We start from the raw sequence: 17,086 nt of genomic DNA on the forward strand, positions 1-17,086 counted from the left end.
GATGTTGTTAGTTTCTGGTGTATGGCAAAGTGATTCAGTTATACATATATATATGTGTATATATATATATATATATATATATATATATACATATTCTTTTTTATATTCTTTTCCATTATGGTTTATTACAGGATATTGAACATAGTTCCCTGTTATGGTAGTACCTTGTTGTTTATCTCTTTTATATATAGTAGTTTGTATCTGCTAATCCCAAACACCTAATTTATCCCTCTCCCATGCCCATTCCCCTTTGGTAACCTTAAGTTTGCTTTCTATGTCTGTGAGTCTGTTTCTGTGTCGTAAATAAGTTCATTTTAATCATATTTTAGATTCCATGTATAAGTGATACCACATGGTATTTGGCTTTCTCTGTCTGACTTATTTCACTTAATATGATAATCTCTAGGCTATCCATGTTGCTGCAAATGGCATTATTTCATTTTTTATGGCTGAGTAGTATTCCGTTGTGTAGATATATCACATCTTCTTTATCCATTCATCTGTTGATGGATGTCTAGGTTGCTTCCATGTCTTGGCTATTGTAAATAATGCTGCTATGAACATTGGGGTGCATGTGTCTTTTTTAATTATAGTTTTCTCCAGATATATGCCCATGAATGAGTTTGCTGGATCATATGGCTACTCTGTTTTTAGGTGTTTTTTTTTTTTTTTTTGGCCACACCATGCAGCATGTGGGATCTTAGTTCCCTGACCAGGGATCAAACCCACACCTCCTACAGTGGGAGTGTATAGTCTTAACCACTGGACCACCGGAGAGTCCTATTTTTAGTTTTTTAAGGAATCTCCATGCTCTTTTCCGTAGTGGCTGCATCAATTTACGGAGAAGGATTTTTGAAGGCAAATGAGGAAGGGGAGTCACAGGGTGTGTTATCAGCTCGAGCACAGTTCTCTGACTGGTTGATGGTGAGGTAATGGGGTGTCACAGATGTTAACGTTGTCAGTCCTCAGGCTCCAGTGGGTCTGGGGGGCTACATGCTCATGGTCATCAAGTAGTTAACTTCTTCCATTTGTTGGGGGTTTTAGCATCTGTAAAACAGCTCAGGAACTGTGCATCAGATACTGTTATCCAGGTACTTTAGAGAGGAACTAAAGATTCTGTGACTGCCATATGGCTGATTTACTGTTTAAATTATTACCAGTTCTCCAGGCACAACTGCTACATTTGTCACTACAGTCCTTTCAATCACTAATTCTTGAGCCAGGCTTTTGTGACTCGGGGGAGGCCTGGGAGACTACCACTTTTCCATAAACGAGAGGCAGGCAGAGGACATGGGGGAAGGTGTCTGTCGCAGGAAAGCCCCACGGGGTCCTGCTCGGTTCAGGTTGTTAACCTGTGGACAGACGGAGCTAGTGAGGTTCTAATTCGGAGGTTTTCAAATTGTGTTTGAAATCTTTTGGGCCACCTCCATGTATAAACTAGACCAAAGAGGAGCAGTGTGGCATCGTAGTTAAGATGGCTGCCCTCGGGCTAAGACCCAGGTACAAGTTTAAATCCCACATCACTCATCCTGTGACCTTGACGTCCATTTCTCAGGGCCTCTTTCTCCATCTGTAAAACAGAGATAATAGCACCTACCTGGTAGGATTATTGGGAGGAAATGAGATGATGCATGGAAAGGGGTGGCATTTACTAACATTGACCAAGTATTGACTGGTACGATTTTTTTAATTAAAAAATTTTTAATGGTGATGAAATAGACACGACATAAAATTTGCCATCTTAGCCATTTTGAAGTGTGCACGTCAGAAGTGTGAGGTATAATCACAGCATTTTGCAGTGGATCTCCAGACCATTTCACCCTGCAAATCTGAAACTCTGTACCCACTAAACAACACCTCCCCATTCCCCCTCCCCCAGCCCCTGGCAGCCCCCACTTTACTTTCTGTCTCTACAATGTTGCTTACTCTGAGTGCCTCATATAAGTGGAGTCATACAGTATTTGTCTTTCTGGGACTGGTTGATTTCACTTAGCATAATGTCCTCAAGGTTCAGCCATGTTGCAGCGTGTGAGAATTTCCTTCCTTTTTTAAGGCTGAATAATGTTCCACTGTATGTATATAACATTTTGTTTATCCAGTCATCCATGGATGGACACTTGGGTTGCCTCCACCTTTTAGCTATTATGAATAATGCCGCTATGAATATGGGTATACAGATATCTTTTTGAGACCCTGCTTTCAGTGCTTTTGGGTGTGTAGCCAGAAGTGGCATTGCTGGGGCATTCACTGTTGAAATTTGGAGGTGGGCATGGATGGCTCCCCACTGTCTCTCCTCTTGCCCATCAGAGTAAGAGAGGTCCCTGGGACCTTGTGGAGCAGTTTGAAAACCAGTAGGTCAAATGAACCATTAGAGATTTTGCCATTTCTCCCCCTTCCTTCCCAGGAAGACTTCCCTCTTGAATTGTTTTTTAATTATCCCTAGTGGAAACCACCCTTCACTCAGCAAATGTTTATGAGTGCCTGCTATGCTTCCACGTGGGCAGAGGGAGAGATAAACAGTAAGCAATAAGCATAAACAAGGAAAGGATATAGTGTGTCAGACAGCGATGCGTGCTCTGGACCAAGCAGAGGAGCCAGTTAAAAGCGATTGGGAGGAGAGGCTGGGGGCAGCATGGCTTCCCTGAGCTGTGAGATTTGAGCAAAGACTGGAAGGAGATAAGGGAGTTGGTCATGTGGTTATCGGGGGAAGAGCACGTCCGGCAGAGGGAACAGCGAGTGCAAAGGCCTTGAGGTGGGAGCATGCATGGTGGGATCCAGGAGCAGCAAGGAGGATGGTGTGTCTGGAGCAGAATGAGTGGAGGGGAGGGGAGGAGAAGGGTGCGCTACATATGGCCCGGGTGCCTTGATGGTGACTGTGGGTGAGAAGGGAGTCACTGAAGGTTTGGAGCAGGGAAGGCACATGATCTGATTCTAGTTTGAGGTGGAACTTTCTGGATGCTGTGGGGTGGATAGCTATGGGTGAGGGCAGAAAGAGGCGGGAGACTGGTGAGGAGGCTCCTGCCAGAGAGATGATGGCAGCTTGTACGAGGATGGGAGTCAGGGAGGAAGGGCGCAATGATAAATGTGGACAAAACGTCCTGCAGCCTGGGCATCCACCCCAATAGCACACTGTTACCCTCCCTGCGCCAGCACCCCGCCCTTCCTCCAGGCTGCTGAAGTGAGGTTGGGATGGGAACTTGCCCTCCATGCCAACATCCCTTTTTTTTCTTTTGGTCTGTAGTGGGATTGTCCAAAACCCTCTGGGTTCTTCTTTGTTGGAACTGTTGCCATGGAAACCTCCTGAGATGCTGCAGTTACCACTGACCTCCAGTTTAACTTCCAGATAGAGGTACAGAACGAATGGGTTTGTCTCCTAAAATGCTGAGAGTGGGAAGTAAATTGGGCCTGCGTAGAATCTCCACTTCTAGGACCATGTCAAGATTGTCTTACTGTGTGTGTGTGTGTGTGTGTGTGTGTGTGTGTGTGTTTTAACTTTGGACTACAATCTTCAGAGTTTCTGGCTTAAGAACAGTGCTGTAGCTGTATTTGTTATAAAGGATTTCTTCAGCCAGATGTTCTTCCTTCTCCTTGGCTCCAGAATAATTAGTCCTCAGCCTTCCTGTGACACGGTAGCTATCTCTCTGGTAATGATTATCTCACGGTACTGCAGACTCATTAAAAAATGCAGCTGTGGCCAGTTAACTCAGAAAAAGAGGAAGAGAGAGAGAAAAAGAACGTCACCCCCGACCCCCACTGGGCTCCCCTCCCCTCTGCAACACACACACACACACACACACACATCAAATTTGACCTTGGCCTTTACTGACTGCTCCAAGTTAAAAAAAAAAAAAAAAAAAAGCCACAGCTGACTCACGTGTAAGAAAAACAAAAGAAGTTCATTCTTGCATGAGATCTTCTAAAGACCCAGGTCCCAGAGTTTTAAGGATGATTTAAAGGATTTTCAAGGATGATTCTGACCACATTTGATTTTCTCCTTGGTGCCGACTTTGGAATTTTTTCTTGTTCCAAGAAGAAATCCCACTGCATCGTTTATGGTGTCCATCAACAAATGTGGGTTGAGCACCTTCTGTGGGTGCCTGCAGAACCCAGGTCAGATGTTTGGGAATGACCGTCTACCTCCACTACTGACAGAAATAACCCAGTCCGTGTTTTCTTTGGTGACAGATAACGTGACTGGTGAGAGAAAAATCGTGATTGTGGTGCCTCAAAACGTGGTCCCACTCCAGACTAACCGTTTCCGTCCCACTTCTGAGCCGAGCCGTCGACTGGCGTCCTCCCTGGGGTCCTCACCATGTACATGTTGTTTCCCTGAGAGTTGGGGCTCTCCTGGGTCAGGTGTGGACCTTTCTCAGGGTTCCTTGGTGTCTTCACGGCACTTGGGCAGAGGCAAGACCCCCAGGGAGTTGGGACTTACTCCATCCATTAGGGATGTCCTGAGCCCAGGGTGCTGCTGGACTGGCCCTGTGCACATGAGGTGGCCCCAGGCACACAGACACTGCTAGCCCTGACTAGCGGGGTCTTTTTCTCACCACAGGAACCCAGCTCACTCTCTCAGAATCAGTCCAGCTTCTCAGACATATTTGAGAATATCAGACTGGATCCTGGTCCCTAATCAGAACAAGGGGTGGAGGCCCCCGAGGACCAGCATACACAGTTTAGGTGGCACTCCACCCACGGCTGCCACCACACTCCCTCAGCTGGAAGAGTTTGGGGCCCATCCCTTCCACCTGGACAGTCCATGGCGTTGGAACCCTGGACTCCTCCATCCCACCGGCATGGATGGCCGAGAATTGCCCTTGTCCATCTTGTTGATGACAAGACCTGTTGGTCAGAGGAATGGGACTTAACTGTGACAAGACCTGTGGCTTGGCTGGGCCATGTGGGGCCAGGGCTTTCTGAGACTAAGCACTCCCCTTCTAGGGATCAAGAACACAACTGTTGGGCTTCCCTGGTGGCGCAGTGGTTGAGAGTCCACCTGCCGATGCAGGGGACACAGGTTCGTGCCCTGGTCCTGGAGGATCCCACATGCCGTGGAGCGGCTGGGCCCGTGAGCCATGGCCACTGAACCTGCGTGTCCGGAGCCTGTGCTCCACAACAGGAGAGGCCGCAGCAGTGAGAGGCCCATGTACCGCAAAAAAAAAAAAAAAAAAACAAACACAACTGTTTTTAATTCTTTTAAAAAAATGTTTTTATTATAAAGGCTCTAATAAGCTCACGACAGAAAATGTTAAAAATTCAGAAAAATAGAAAGAATAAAAATGGATTACTTCTAGGCCCACAGCCCCACCACCATGAGACAAGGATCATTAACATTTTGATGTACTGCCTTGTGATCTTTTTGCTCTGTGAAACATTTTTTAAAAACATAACTGGAGGGCTTCCCTGGTGGCACAGTGGTTAAGAATCCACCTGCCAGTGCAGGGGACACGGGTTGGAGCCCTGGTCCGGGAGGATCCCACATGCCGCGGAGCAACTAGGCCCATGTGCCACAGCTACTGAGCCTGCACCCTAGAGCCCGTGAGCCACAACTACTGAGCCCATGCGCCACAATACTGAAGCCCGTGGGCCTAGAGCCCACGCTGTACAACAAGAGAAGCCACCACAATGAGAAGCCCACGCACCACAACAAAGAGTACCCCCCGCTCGCCGCAACTAGAGAAAGCCCGCGCGCGGCAGTGAAGACCCAACACAGCCAAAAATAAAAATAAAACATAACTGGAATCGTACTGTATATCCAGTGGTGTACTGTTAACCACCTCCCTGGAAAATAGAATCCCTTTGTTTGTAGCACTTTCCATTTCTGTGGTGGAAATACGCCCTCTTGGCCCATTTCAGGCTCCCAGCATCACTGAACACAGAGCTGGGAAGAGATGCCAGTATGAACCGGCATCAGTACACCATATTATAATTTAAAATCGTATCTATTTGTTCGGATCTTGTAATCAATACACAGTCATTATTGAAAATTCATACAACTTGAACATATAAAGAAAAAATTAAAATCATCCAGAATTGGACAACCACCGCCCCACCCCCCCGGCTTAGAGACAGTCACTGTCACCATCCCAGTGTAAGTCCAGCAGTCCCCTCTGTACAGATGGAGATATAAACAAAATAACTGTCTTCAGAGTTGAAAAGCAATACGTATCTGTGACAGAATATTGGGGAAATCCAGAAAAGTCTCTGGTATCTCACCTTTCAGAGATCACTATAGAGGCTATTCATCTCGACATTTTTCTTCTCTGTGTCTTTTTAATATGGGTGGACTTGTGGCTTGAATCTCCTGGTTTGCAGGCATAGTATATACATTCTCGTGCCTCATAAGAAGGTAACATCCAGGGGAAGGGTGTTATCACTACTGATTGATTAAACACCCTACGGAAGCTTGAGAGGCAGAAAATATTCTGGTTCCTTGAACATGGCAAATGGCCCATTAGGATGAAGCTCAGGTTATTTGAGGTAGTCCCTGAGCATCTTTCTGGCTCTTCAGAAGCATCTTCTCTCTTCTCCTGCTGGGCTCTGGGACATCCCTGGGTAATTCCAGATGCTTGGCCCTTGTTCCAGTCTCCCTTTCTCATCTGATGCTTGATGGGAGGGTAAGAATAGGAGTGCCTTTCTGGAGGGAATAACCTAGCTCTTGCTTAAGCCTGAACACTAGTTCATTTGTTCGTGTCACAGGCAATTTCTGAGCACTCACCCTGTGGCAGGTAAGAGGTTGGGCAGCAGAATACTGATATGGAGTAGATCCGGTGCCTGCCCTCTACTGCCAGGCTAACCAAGGAGCCAGTGCAGCACCCACGGCTCAGGGTACAAGGACTTAGAACCGACAATCCACGCACAGCACCAGGGCTGTGCCCAGTGAATGGTAGCTGACTGCAAACCTTCGGGGGCAAAGGCCCAGAAGAGTGGTAGTGGTGGTAGTAGGGTTAGCCCTGAGCCCCGGGCTAACCGATCCCTCTTTCCCACAGGCCTCCTCCAGATCCCACACCCTGTGGACCCATGGGCTTCTTTTTCTGGTTTGCTCCTCCAGGGAAATTTGCATATTTCTCCAAAGAACCTTCAAGAACCTGGACAGCCTGTTTTCAGACTTAGAGGGGAAGCCCACGGTTGTTTCTTGAAATCTGGGTAAGTATTATTTAAGGTTTCTTTCTCTTCAGAACCCTTGTCATTACTTAAAATGATATTAATTTAAATGTCATGAGTTTACATGTTATCTGTCTCCCCGACTAGAATGTATCTCTATGGTGGAAGGTGGTTGTCTGTTTGTCTTAGTCACCGCTGTGTCCCCAGCATGTAAGACAGCACCTGGTACATATTTATTGTACGTATCTGGTACATATTTGTTTCTTTATTTATTTATTGGTTTTTGTGGGGGGTTTTAGCCGTGCTGTGGGGCATGTGGGATCTTAGTTCCCCGACCAGGGATTTGGACCTGTGCCCTGGAAGTAGTGGAAGCGTGGAGTCCTAACCACTGGACCTCCAGGGAAGTCCCTGGTAGATGTTTATTAAATTAACTAACTGGTTGGTTTGGAGTGGAGGCGAATATCTATTTTAGATTTACTTAGAACTTAAGGTTTTCATATTATCTAGTGACATCCCACCTTTCCTTTTTAAATAATTATAGATTTCACAGGCAGTTGCCGAAGTCATACCAAGGGGTCCCGTGGTATGTCATACTCAGCTCCCCGCATGGCCATTGTCTTTGAGGTTAAGTCGGACTCAGCTGGGAGGACTTGGTCCTGCAGGGCGTAGCCCCTGGCAGCTTCCCCTCCAGCCTCATTTCTTCCCTCCCAACCTCTACACCGACCCATTGTCCAAGCCCTGACTACACTGAGCATCCTTTTCGTTCTTCAAAAGCATCCTCTCTCTTCTCCCTCTGGGACTTGACAGATGCTATCCCCTCTGCCTAGAACATTCTCTTCCCACTGACCCCACCCCTGTCTGATGTCACCTTCTCTGGGAAGCCAATTCTGGGTTCCCCTCTTTGTATCCCTCTATCTGTGTTTTCTCCATCACAGCATTTATCCCACTGGGTTATCATCATCTGTTTACTTGTCCATCTAGCTCTACCACTGTCCTGTTTCTTCTACTGGAATACCCTGTCCCATCCATCTGCAGCGCTGTCCCCCTTACTTCCTGCAGGCCTCTGCTGGAGTGGCACCTTTCATCCGATACTGTTGTCACCCCCCGCCATCCTGATCACTGCATATCACCGTCTCCCTAACTGTTCACTGCCCAACTGAATGTTTATATATTTATTTATTTACTTACTTACTTATTTAGTGGACTGTTACATCCAGATCCTCTGAGTGTGAATCTCAGTTCCACCACTTAATAGCTATGTGATCGTGGCAAGTACTTAAATGATTATGCTCATGATGTATTAGTGTATTATCTCCTGTCTCCCACCAGAATGTAAGCCCCTTGAGAGCAGGGAATTTGTCAGTTTTGTCCCCTGATTGGCCTCAAGGCCCTCTTCATTCATCCAGCAAGTAGTTATTGAATGCCTGCAATACTCCAGGGCCTGTTCAGAAAGCTAGGGTTACAGCAGTGAAAAAACAACCAGGGGCTGCCTCGAGAAGTTTATGTTTTACTTGTTTACACAAGTAAACAATACAATTTAAAAATATATTATTTAAGACAGGAGTAAGTCTTATAGAAAGAGAACAGGGTGCTAGGATAGAGAGGCAGAGTACATGGCCTGGGGAATCAGGGAAGGCCTCTCAGTGGAGGTGACATTCAGGCTAAGGCCAGAATGATGTGAAGGTCAAATGTAAAGTGTCCCAGGCTGGGGGGAATGGCAGGTGCATAGGCCCAGAGGGAGGACCAGCTTGCGTATTTGAGGAGCAGAAAGACAGCCAGCATGGCTATAGTGTAGTGAACAAGGCAGGTGTGGGGGGCGTGAGCTGGAGTTGAGAGGCGGGCAGGGGCCAGATCAGGACTCTGTAGACTATCATGAAAGGATTGGTATTCATCCTGGGGTGATGGGAGGCCTTCGGAGGCCTTTAAGCAGGTGAGTGACATGATTGGTATATAGGACAGCAAGGCCACTCAGGCTACTGTGTAGAGAATGGATTATAGGGCATCAGGAGAGTATTCTGTTGAACGGATGAATGAATGAATTTGGCCTGAGCTGAGCTCTTCGTGCACTCAGTGCAACCCCCTGTCCCCTGTGGTTAGAGACAGGCCAGCTCATGCTTCTCTGATTAGAAGGCCGTTTCTTCTTGAGCTGAGAACTAACATGGGGCTCCCCAAATACCAGCCCAATAAAATACCATCTTGGGTTCTTCTGGGTAATAGGGACAATTACCCCAGCTGCCAAGTGGCACAAGGTAGTAGAAATTGCTAAGCCTGCTGGCATCAAGGCCAGGCGCTGCCCCCGGTGACGTCCTTAGTTCTTGGCTTGTTGCTGTCCTCTTGGTCCACCGACATGGTCTGCACTGATTATCTGAGCCAGGGAAATCTACAAACAGATCTCCAACTTGGGTTCCTGGAGCAACCATTGGAGGCCAGTCTTGCTGGGTGACATTGGGCATGGTCTTAACCTCTCTGGGCCTCAATTTCTCCATCTGAAACAAGGGAAGGAGAATCCCTGTGCGGGTGTAGAGGAGAGAACATGGGGTTTAGAACCAAAGTCTGGTTTGACTTTTCGTCACATACTTACTGTGTAACTGTGGGGAAATCGCTTGGCCTCTCTGAAGCTTATAGTTAAAGGAGAGAATCTCATAACGCCTCACGTCCTACTTAACCTTACGTGGTAGTTGTAAGAATTAAATGGATTTAAAGTGCTCTGTAAACTGTTATGTGCTGTCCAGATGTTGGTTTGTGGCTTTTAACTACCTCAGAGTTATTTTGAAAAACTGATGGCAATATTAGTTGTGGACAGATTTTTAAATAATCCCTCCATGGAGGTGATACTTTGAGAACAAAAGATTTTATTGCTCAGCTGGATGAGAAAAAATTTGTGGACCAAAGTCAGTGTGGAGTATGGGTATTAGACTAGAAATCTCTTGGCGATAAGACGAGTGTTCGAAACAGAGATGGTGGCCCAGAGCTCTGGCTTTGGGCTCTGGTCTGCCATTTACTGGCATGTGACCTGGGCCCAGTTCTTCTCTGAGCCTGTTCCCCTCCGGTTTGAAAACTGGATGCTATGGTATCAATAGTACCTGGCTCGTAGAGTTGGCTGGGACCATGCTTGTTAAAAACTGTAGCCCCAGGGCCTGGCATCCAGCAATGGCTCAATAATGTTGTCTCTTACTATTATTTATACACCTTTGCTGTGTGCCAGGCACTGTGCGGAGCATCTTAGTTACTTGTCTGTTGATTCTTTTTATGCATTTATTTCTTCACGGCCATGTCATTTATTGCTTACACAGCTCTTCCAGACACGTACTGTTATAGTCCATTTTTAGGCAAAGGAATCTCAGTGCAGAGAGTTTGAGTTGCCCAAGTTCCCACATCTATGAGTTGGAGGCACTTAGATTCACACCCTGTCTGTCTGGTCCTGAGCCTGCATTCATATCCACAGTGCCCTATGGTCACGGCTGGTACCCTTCCCAGTACCCGCTCCCAGGGCCCTTGGATGCCTGACTTGGCTTGGTTTGTCCCTTCCCCACTCCTCCCCACCCATCCCTTCCCTTCTTCCCCTTCTGCCCCTGGGAAGGAAAGAGAATAAAGGGAGGGACAGAGGAAGGGGAAGGAGACCTTGCTCCCTCCCTTCCTCCCTTTCACTGAAGTATAACGTACATAGAGTACACAAATCGTAAGTGTACAGCTCAGTGAATTTTTAAAATGTATTTATGCCCATGTAATCACCACCTGGGTCAAGATATAGAACATTTCCATCACCCAGAAGCCTTGCTGTCCCCCTTCTAAGCCAATATTCCCTCCCACTGGCAGCCTCTCTTCTGACTCTTCTCACAATAGATTGGTTTGACCTATTCTTCAAGTTCATATAAGCGTAATCCTACAGTATATATTCTCTGGTGAATGACCATCTGCTTACCATTGAGATTCACTCATGTTGTGGTGAGCCAAACTTCATTCTTTTCATTGCTGTGTAATATTCCATGGTATAAATCTGCATAGGTTGTCCATTCTGCTGTGGGTGAATGTGTGGGTTGTTTCATTTGGGACTATTATGAGTGAAGCTCCTATGAGCATTCGTGTCTTTTGGGAGACATAAACCTTCATTTCTCAGGAGTGGAGTTGCTGGGGTGTAGGGAAGACACATGTTTAAATTTAGTGGATAAAGTCAAACCATCTTTCACAGGGTTGTACCAATTTACACTCCCACCAGCAGTGTAGGAAAGTTCTATTTGCTCCTTATTCTCTTAGTATTGTAGGTCTTTTTAATTTTAACCTTTCTGATATGTGAATGGTAGTATCTCATTGGAGTTTTAATTTCCATGTCTCAGATGGCTAATTTACACTCGCACCAGCAGTATATGGAAGTTCTATTTGTCCCTTATCTTCATCAGCACTTGGTATTGTCAGTCTTTTAATTTTAGCCATTCTGATGGGTGAGTAGCCGTGTCTCATTGGGGTTTTAATTTCTGTTTCTCTGATGCCCAGTGATGTTGAACACCTCTGCGTGTGCTTATTGGCCATTGGATATCTTTTGTGAAGTACCTATTTAAGTCTTTTGCCCATCTTAAATTTGCCTTGTTTCTTTTTCTTAGTGACTTGTAGGAGTTGTTTTTACACTATGGATACAAATCCTTTGTGATATACACATTGAAAATATCTCCCCCAGCCCCAGTCTCTTAAAGATGATGAATAGAAGTTTTTAATTTGAATGAGGGCTAATTTGTCTACCTTTTCTTTTATGATGTGGTAGTTTTTGTGTCCCATTTAAGGAAGCTTTGCCTACCTGCTGAAAGCATTTTTCACTGGGATTTCTCCCTGCAGGGCTGGAAATGGCCACAGGGGACGGGTCGAGCCAGAGGCTGCCCCAGGTGGCCGAGCCAGGTGTGGAAGGGGAGCCGCATCTGCCCACAGGCCGGGAGCTGACCGAGACCAACCGTTTTGCCTATGCCGCCCTCTGTGGCATCTCCCTGTCCCAGCTCTTTCCAGAACCTGAGCAAAGGTGAGTGCTTTTATCTCACAGAGGGATGGTCATGATTCTTCAGGGAGATGATTCTTGGCAGCCTGCCAGGTGTTACTGGACACTACAAAGAGGAGAAAGCCATTGTCCTTGCCTTCAAGGAGCTCACAATGTGGTAGGGGGCTAGGGCATCCCTCATTCAGTACCCACTTATTTATACCTTCACCAAGCATTTAAGGAGCACCTACAAGCATTTCACCAGGCACCGTTTGAAGTACATGGAAAGTGGACATGAGTAAGACAAACAAGGCCGGGGCTTCCCTGGTGGTGCAGTGGTTGAGAATCTGCCTGCTAATGTAAGGGACATGGGTTCAAGCCCTGGTCTGGGAGGATCCCACATGCCGCGGAGCAAGTAGGCCTGTGAGCCACAACTACTGAGCCTGCGCGTCTGGAGCTTGTGCTCTGCAACAAGAGAGGCTGCGATAGTGAGAGGCCTGCGCACCGCGATGAAGAGTGGCCCCCGCTTGCCACAATTAGAGAGAGCCCTCACACAGAAACGATGACCCAACACAGCAAAGATAAATAAATTAATTATCTCCTACCCCCAACATAAAAAAAAAAAAAAAAAAGACAAACAAGGCCGACACTATCCCTGCCCTCAAGTAGGACACACCCTAATAGGGGGATAAGATATCTACATTCAGTGAGCACTTACTATGTGCTGAGTGTAGTACAAGGCCCTGTGGAGAAAACAAGGAAAAGCAAGGCCTGGCTTCTACCCTCCTGGTGCTTACAATCTGGTGGGGGGCGGGCACCCAAATGAGTGATTTTAACAGTGGACAAGTGGGCTAAGTGCCACGATGCATATCAGGTTCAGTGACACTCAGTATATGGAGTCGGAATAGTAGAGTGGCTAAGAGCTTGGGCTTGGCCTTCAAGCCCTTTAAGGATTTTGCGGGGAGAGAGTTTGGAGACCAGAGGAGGGAGTTGTTTTGAGAAACCAGGACAATGACCCAGAGATGGAGGGACACAGGTGAGATGGAGGGACACACGCAGTTTTTCTCAGGGAGAATGCAGGTGACTTGGAGACAGCTTGGGTGCTGTGGGTGGGCCAGAGGGAGGAGCTAACTTTGGCCCCAAAGGTCCAGATGGGGAGGGGTCCTGGGAGGACAGAGATATCATTCCTGAGACAGGGAGTGATGGGTTGGGGGCAGGAGATTTTTGCATCTGCAGTGTTTTCAAGAACCGCAGCCCCCAACCCCAGCCATGGTCCCCATGAGTAAACTTCCCCGTGCCTTGGGTCTTAGCTGGGTTTTTGTTTGTTTCGCTTTTTTTCTTTGTCCCTCCCACTGGCCCGAACCTTGAGCGTTTTCATCTCCTTGGGGGTCACTTCCAGGAAGCCTTCCCAGACCCTCCTCAGCCCCCCAGACAGGAAGCTTCTCCACCTGTCTGTCCAGTGACCTGTCACCACAGCCACCATGCTGCACTCTAATTCTTCCCCGAAGGGCGGAGCTGCCTCTTTCGTCTCTGAGTCCCCAGTGCCTGGCACACAGCTTGGTGTAACACACACCCTCGGTAAAGGTCTGTGAAAAGAAGGGATGGATAAATACTGGCTTTCTTGGCACAGGAGACATTCCACGGAATTTGGACTTAGATCTGGGTTCGAGTCCTACCCCTGCCACTTTCCAGTTACATGTGGCCTTAGGCAGTTTATTTAACTTCCCTATGCATCAGTGTCTTCATCTGTAGAATAGGGCTAGTGATACCCACCTGCTGAGTGATTACAAGAATCAAATGACATGATATAGTTAAAGCACGTAGCATAGTGTTTGGCCCACAGTAGATGCTCAATAAATGGCGGTGCTTGCTGAGTCTGTGACTTACTTTATTTGTTCAATTTCCTCATCTGTACAATGAAGACAATCCTGGAACTTACCCCTACCATTCAGGGTACTTTGGGCTGCAAGTAACAGTACATTGTACTAAAAGAGATTTAAATAATAAAAGTTACAATGGCCATCATCAAAAAATCTAGAAACAATAAATGCTGGAGAGGGTGTGGAGAAAAAGGAACCCTCCTGCACTGTTGGTGGGAATGTAAATTGATAACAGCCACTATGGAGAACAGCATGGAGGTTCCTTCAAAAATTAAAAATAGAACTACCATACGACCCAGCAATCCCACTACTGGGCATATACCCTGAGAAAACCATAACTCAAAAAGATACATGTAGGGACTTCCCTGGTGGTGCAGTGGTTAAGAATCCGCCTGCCAATGCAGGGCACAACGGGTTTGAGCCCTGGTCCAGGAAGATCCCACATGCCGCGGAGCAACTAAGGCCGTGCGCCACAACTACTGAGCCTGCGCTCTAGGGCCTGCAGGCCACAACTACTGAAACAGGCGTGCCTAGGGCCTGTGCTCCACAACAAAGACAAGCCTCCACGATGAGAAGCCCACACGCCGCAACGAAGAGTAGCCCCCGCTCACCGCAGCTAGAGAAAGCGTGTGCGCAGCAATGCAGACCCAACACAGCCAAAAATAAATAAATAAATAAATTTATTTTTTAAAAAAAGATAATGTACCACAATATTCATTGCAGCACTATTTACAATACCCAGAACATGGAAGCAACCTAAATGTCCATCAACGGATGAATGGATAAAGAAGATGTGGCACATATATACAATGGAATATTACTCAGCCATAAAAAGGAATGAAATTGAATTATTTGTAGTGGGGTGGATGGACCTAGAATCTGTCATACAGAGTGAAGTAAGTCAGAAAGAGAAAAACAAATACCGTATGCTAACGCATATATATGGAATTTTAAAAAGCAGTACTGATGAACCTAGTGGCAGGGCAGGAATAAAGAGGCAGACATAGAGAACAGACTAGAGGGCACAGGGTGGGAAGGAGAAGCTGGGATGAAGTGAGAGAGTAGCATTGACATATATACACTACCAAATGTATAATGGATGGCTAGTGGGAAGCTGCTGCATAGCACAGGGAGATCAACACAAAGCTTTGTGATGACCTAGAGGGATGGGATAGGGAGGGTGGGAAGGAGGTTCAAGAGGGAAGGGATATGGGGACATGTGTATACATGTAGCTGATTCACTTTGTTGTACAGTAGAAATTAACACAACATTGTAAAGCATTTATATTCCAATAAAGATGTGAAACAAATTTTAAAATTTAAAAATAAATAAACAATAAGAGATTTGTTTTTCTCACTTAACAAAAAATCAAAAGGAAGAGAGTTCCAGCATTGATACAGCACCTCAAAAAGCCTTTGGGTTGGCTTTTCTGCAGTTCTTAGCCTCCCCCTCCTGATCATAAAATGGCTGCTGCAGTGCCATACATCACAGAACAAGACCCAAGGCAAAGGAAGGAAGGCCCAAGGAAGAGGACAGGGATTCTCTTCAAGTCTCTCATCAGGGAGGAACTCTTTCCCGGGATACCCTGAGAAGGCTTCCCCTTTTGTGTCATTGGCTAGGTCTAGTCAAATGCCCTCACCTCACCTGCAAGGGACGCAGGGAAAAAAATAAAGGCACTTGACGTACTCTGTCTCCGTCATGGGAGGGGGCTTCTACTGGTCAGGAAGAAGGGGCTGGGGAATCACTGCTGCTGAGAAACGGCCATCCATCAGAGAGGGTGGTCCTGAGGAAGGAACGTGTTGATGGCCCTGCAGAGCCTGGCACAGAGCTACTGCCAAACAAACGTTGGATGTTCTCATTATTAATAATGAAACCACGTTCTCTATCTAGAGGTTAGAATACATCTCGTTGGATGTTCTGTTCCTAAGCAAGCCAGGGTCCCATCTCCTGCAAGGGTCCAGCTCTCTCCCTGCTCTAGCCCATACCTGTGCCATGCATGGGAAGCTCTGTCTTTCCAGAAGCTTCTCAGATCTGATAAATCCCTACCTGATAAGCTGGTAGATAGGTGGGGGAAGAGTTCTGCATACTTTGTTCACATAAACAAATATTTATGAATCTGAACTGTGTGCCAGGCCTGTGCTGGGCACCGCCTGGGAGGGCACGTGGAGAAGTTGTTCTGTGTCCCCCACAAAATCCAAGTATGGTGTTAAGCACATGTGGCTGAGCCGGAAGCATCTGCCTTGGGGGCAATTTCCTTCCTGAAAGTTACAATGCTCTATGCCACCTCTTTCCACTTGGTTGATCTCAGTCTTCTTAAGGCCCAAAACACATTTTAAAACCAGCCTCAATCTGGGTTGTAAATCCCAGATATGCTGTTGGTTTCAGTAATCTTTAGAAAACTTTCTGTGTTTATGTCCACATGGGGCATAAAAGCAAGCCTTTAAAATATTTATCTCTCTTACATGCTGTAAGCGTCACAGACGCTGTTCCTTACAATGAACTCTGTTTATTAAACTTGGAGATATTAATGGTGTAGAGCAGGGGTCAGTAAGCTTTGTCCGTGAAGGTCTAGATACTTTAGGCTTGCAAACCCTGTGGTCTCTGTTGCAGTCACCCAGCTTTGCTGTTGCATGTAGGCTAAAAGCAGCTGGGAGACAGCATGTAAAGGAATGGGCGTGCTGTGTTCCAATAAAACTTAGTTTCAGGAAAAAAAGGGGGCTGCAGCCCCCTGGTGTAGTTTTCCAGCCCCTAGTGAATAGGAGGAGCTTTGGACTAGGAGTCGGGAACCTGGATTCCAGATGAGGCTTTGCCCTTTCCCAGCCAGGAGACCCTTGATATGGTGTTTAACCTCCATAGCCCAGGGCCTCCGTCTCAAGACATGGCAAGGATGAGAGGGGAGATGGATGCACCAGCCTAGCCGGTGCCCAGCACTCGGTGGGTGCCAAGGAATGTGATTGCTGGAGAGGGACGATCTCTGCAGTGGTGAAGCATGGCCTCTGGAGTCAGAGAGAACCCTGGACCCTGGAGCTGTCACTTAACCTCTCTGGGGAATACCCTGGCAGTCCTGTGGTTAGGACTCCGCGATTTCACTTGAGTGACCTAAGATCCCACAAGCCATGTAGCATGGCCAAAAAACACAAA

General features: G+C 46.8%; 1 protein-coding gene across 7 annotated transcripts in view; it reads left to right on the top strand.

The window, feature by feature from the left end:
- Window positions 1–17,086, top strand: part of TMCO4 (transmembrane and coiled-coil domains 4) — a 91,975-nt gene that overhangs the window by 3,735 nt on the left and 71,154 nt on the right. For 4 of the 7 annotated variants that reach the window (XM_024749873.1, XM_024749880.1, XM_024749878.1 and 1 more), the window contains exons 2-4: window positions 3,242–3,349; window positions 6,990–7,146; window positions 11,932–12,109. In XM_024749873.1, the coding sequence (XP_024605641.1) occupies window positions 11,940–12,109 (170 nt within the window). In that variant the 5' untranslated portion in view covers window positions 3,242–3,349; window positions 6,990–7,146; window positions 11,932–11,939. The remainder of the gene's footprint in view (window positions 1–3,241; window positions 3,350–6,989; window positions 7,147–11,931; window positions 12,110–17,086) is intronic. The other 3 variants (XM_024749874.1, XM_024749875.1, XM_024749876.1) reach the window with 3 other exon arrangements.

Source organism: Neophocaena asiaeorientalis, unplaced genomic scaffold (genome assembly GCF_003031525.2).
Source record: "Neophocaena asiaeorientalis asiaeorientalis breed wild unplaced genomic scaffold, Neophocaena_asiaeorientalis_V1.1 scaffold275, whole genome shotgun sequence".
NCBI classification, from domain to species: Eukaryota; Metazoa; Chordata; class Mammalia; order Artiodactyla; family Phocoenidae; genus Neophocaena; species Neophocaena asiaeorientalis.